The sequence below is a fragment of the Loa loa genome (genome assembly GCF_000183805.2).
Source record: "Loa loa unplaced genomic scaffold supercont3.3738, whole genome shotgun sequence".
Lineage (NCBI taxonomy): Eukaryota > Metazoa > Nematoda > Chromadorea > Rhabditida > Onchocercidae > Loa > Loa loa.
Window position 1 is genome coordinate 1 of NW_018111916.1, and position 925 is coordinate 925.

General features: G+C 26.9%; 1 protein-coding gene across 1 annotated transcript; it reads left to right on the top strand.

The window, feature by feature from the left end:
• Nucleotides 1-155: 155 nt before the first annotated feature.
• Nucleotides 156-702, top strand: LOAG_16046 (WD40-like Beta Propeller Repeat family protein). Its single transcript, XM_003151534.2, has 2 exons — nt 156-369; nt 552-702. The coding sequence occupies exons 1-2, from the start codon at nt 208-210 to the stop codon at nt 681-683; spliced, it is 294 nt and encodes a 97-aa protein (XP_003151582.1). The 5' UTR covers nt 156-207; the 3' UTR covers nt 684-702.
• The last annotated feature ends 223 nt before the right edge of the window (nt 703-925 follow it).

A 925-nucleotide genomic window follows, 5' to 3' on the forward strand; every position in this document is an offset into this window, starting at 1 on the left:
TTATTATTATTATTATTAATTATTATTATTATTATTATTGTTTATTATTTATTGTTATTTATTATTATTGTTATTATTAATTGTTATTATTATTATTATTATTATTATTATTATTATTATTATTAATTATTGTTAGAATATTTATTCATTCATGTGTACTTTTGCAGATATAATGCTGTTGAACTGGTTGATACACAAATATTTCTGATGCATACTGACGGAAGTGGTTTGAGGCGACTGACGAAAAGTGGGACAAATTTGTGGCCCACATTTCTGACCAATAAACGAGTTTTATTTACTTCAAATGGCATTTTAAATGATACATTCAACATTTTTGCTGTTAACATTGATGGAAGCGAACTAGAACAGGTATGGATTTCAGTAAAAATTTGTTTGAAAGTCACATGAAATACAAAAATTTGTCGTCTATTTAAATCCTCATGAAATCCAAAAGTCATATTTTTCCAAACCATTGCCGATTATGTTTTCAATCAATCAATTAATCAATTACAGAATATGCTTATTTGATATTCTCAGTGCTGTTATTCTAGGTCACCGCTGATCGTGATTATAAGAATTTTTATCCTGCAGTTTCTCATGATAGCTTGAAATTGCTGTGGAGTCGAAGTACCATTAACGCACAACAGCTGGATTTGTATATGGCATTAATTGACAGAATTTGAAGTTTGTTATGAAGTGGGATATTTTATCAACTTTTTTTTTGATAAATTATTAAATTAATTCATTATGTTTCATCTTCTGTCAATGAATCCTATCGTTTATAATCATTTGGTTGGCAGCGAATTGATCTTCAAAGTTTTATGAAGTTGCAGATAAATTTTAAAAACTGTTTGTAGATTTTGCTTTTTTTGCTTAGGATAATAATGACAATACAAAATAATGACAATACAACAGCAGCATATCT

Coding starts and splice junctions, on each gene's coding strand:
- LOAG_16046 (XM_003151534.2), top strand. CDS start 208: ATGCATACTGACGGAAGTGGTTTGAGGCGACTGACGAAAAGTGGGACA. Junction 370..551: donor ATGGAAGCGAACTAGAACAG/GTATGGATTTCA, acceptor CTGTTATTCTAG/GTCACCGCTGATCGTGATTA.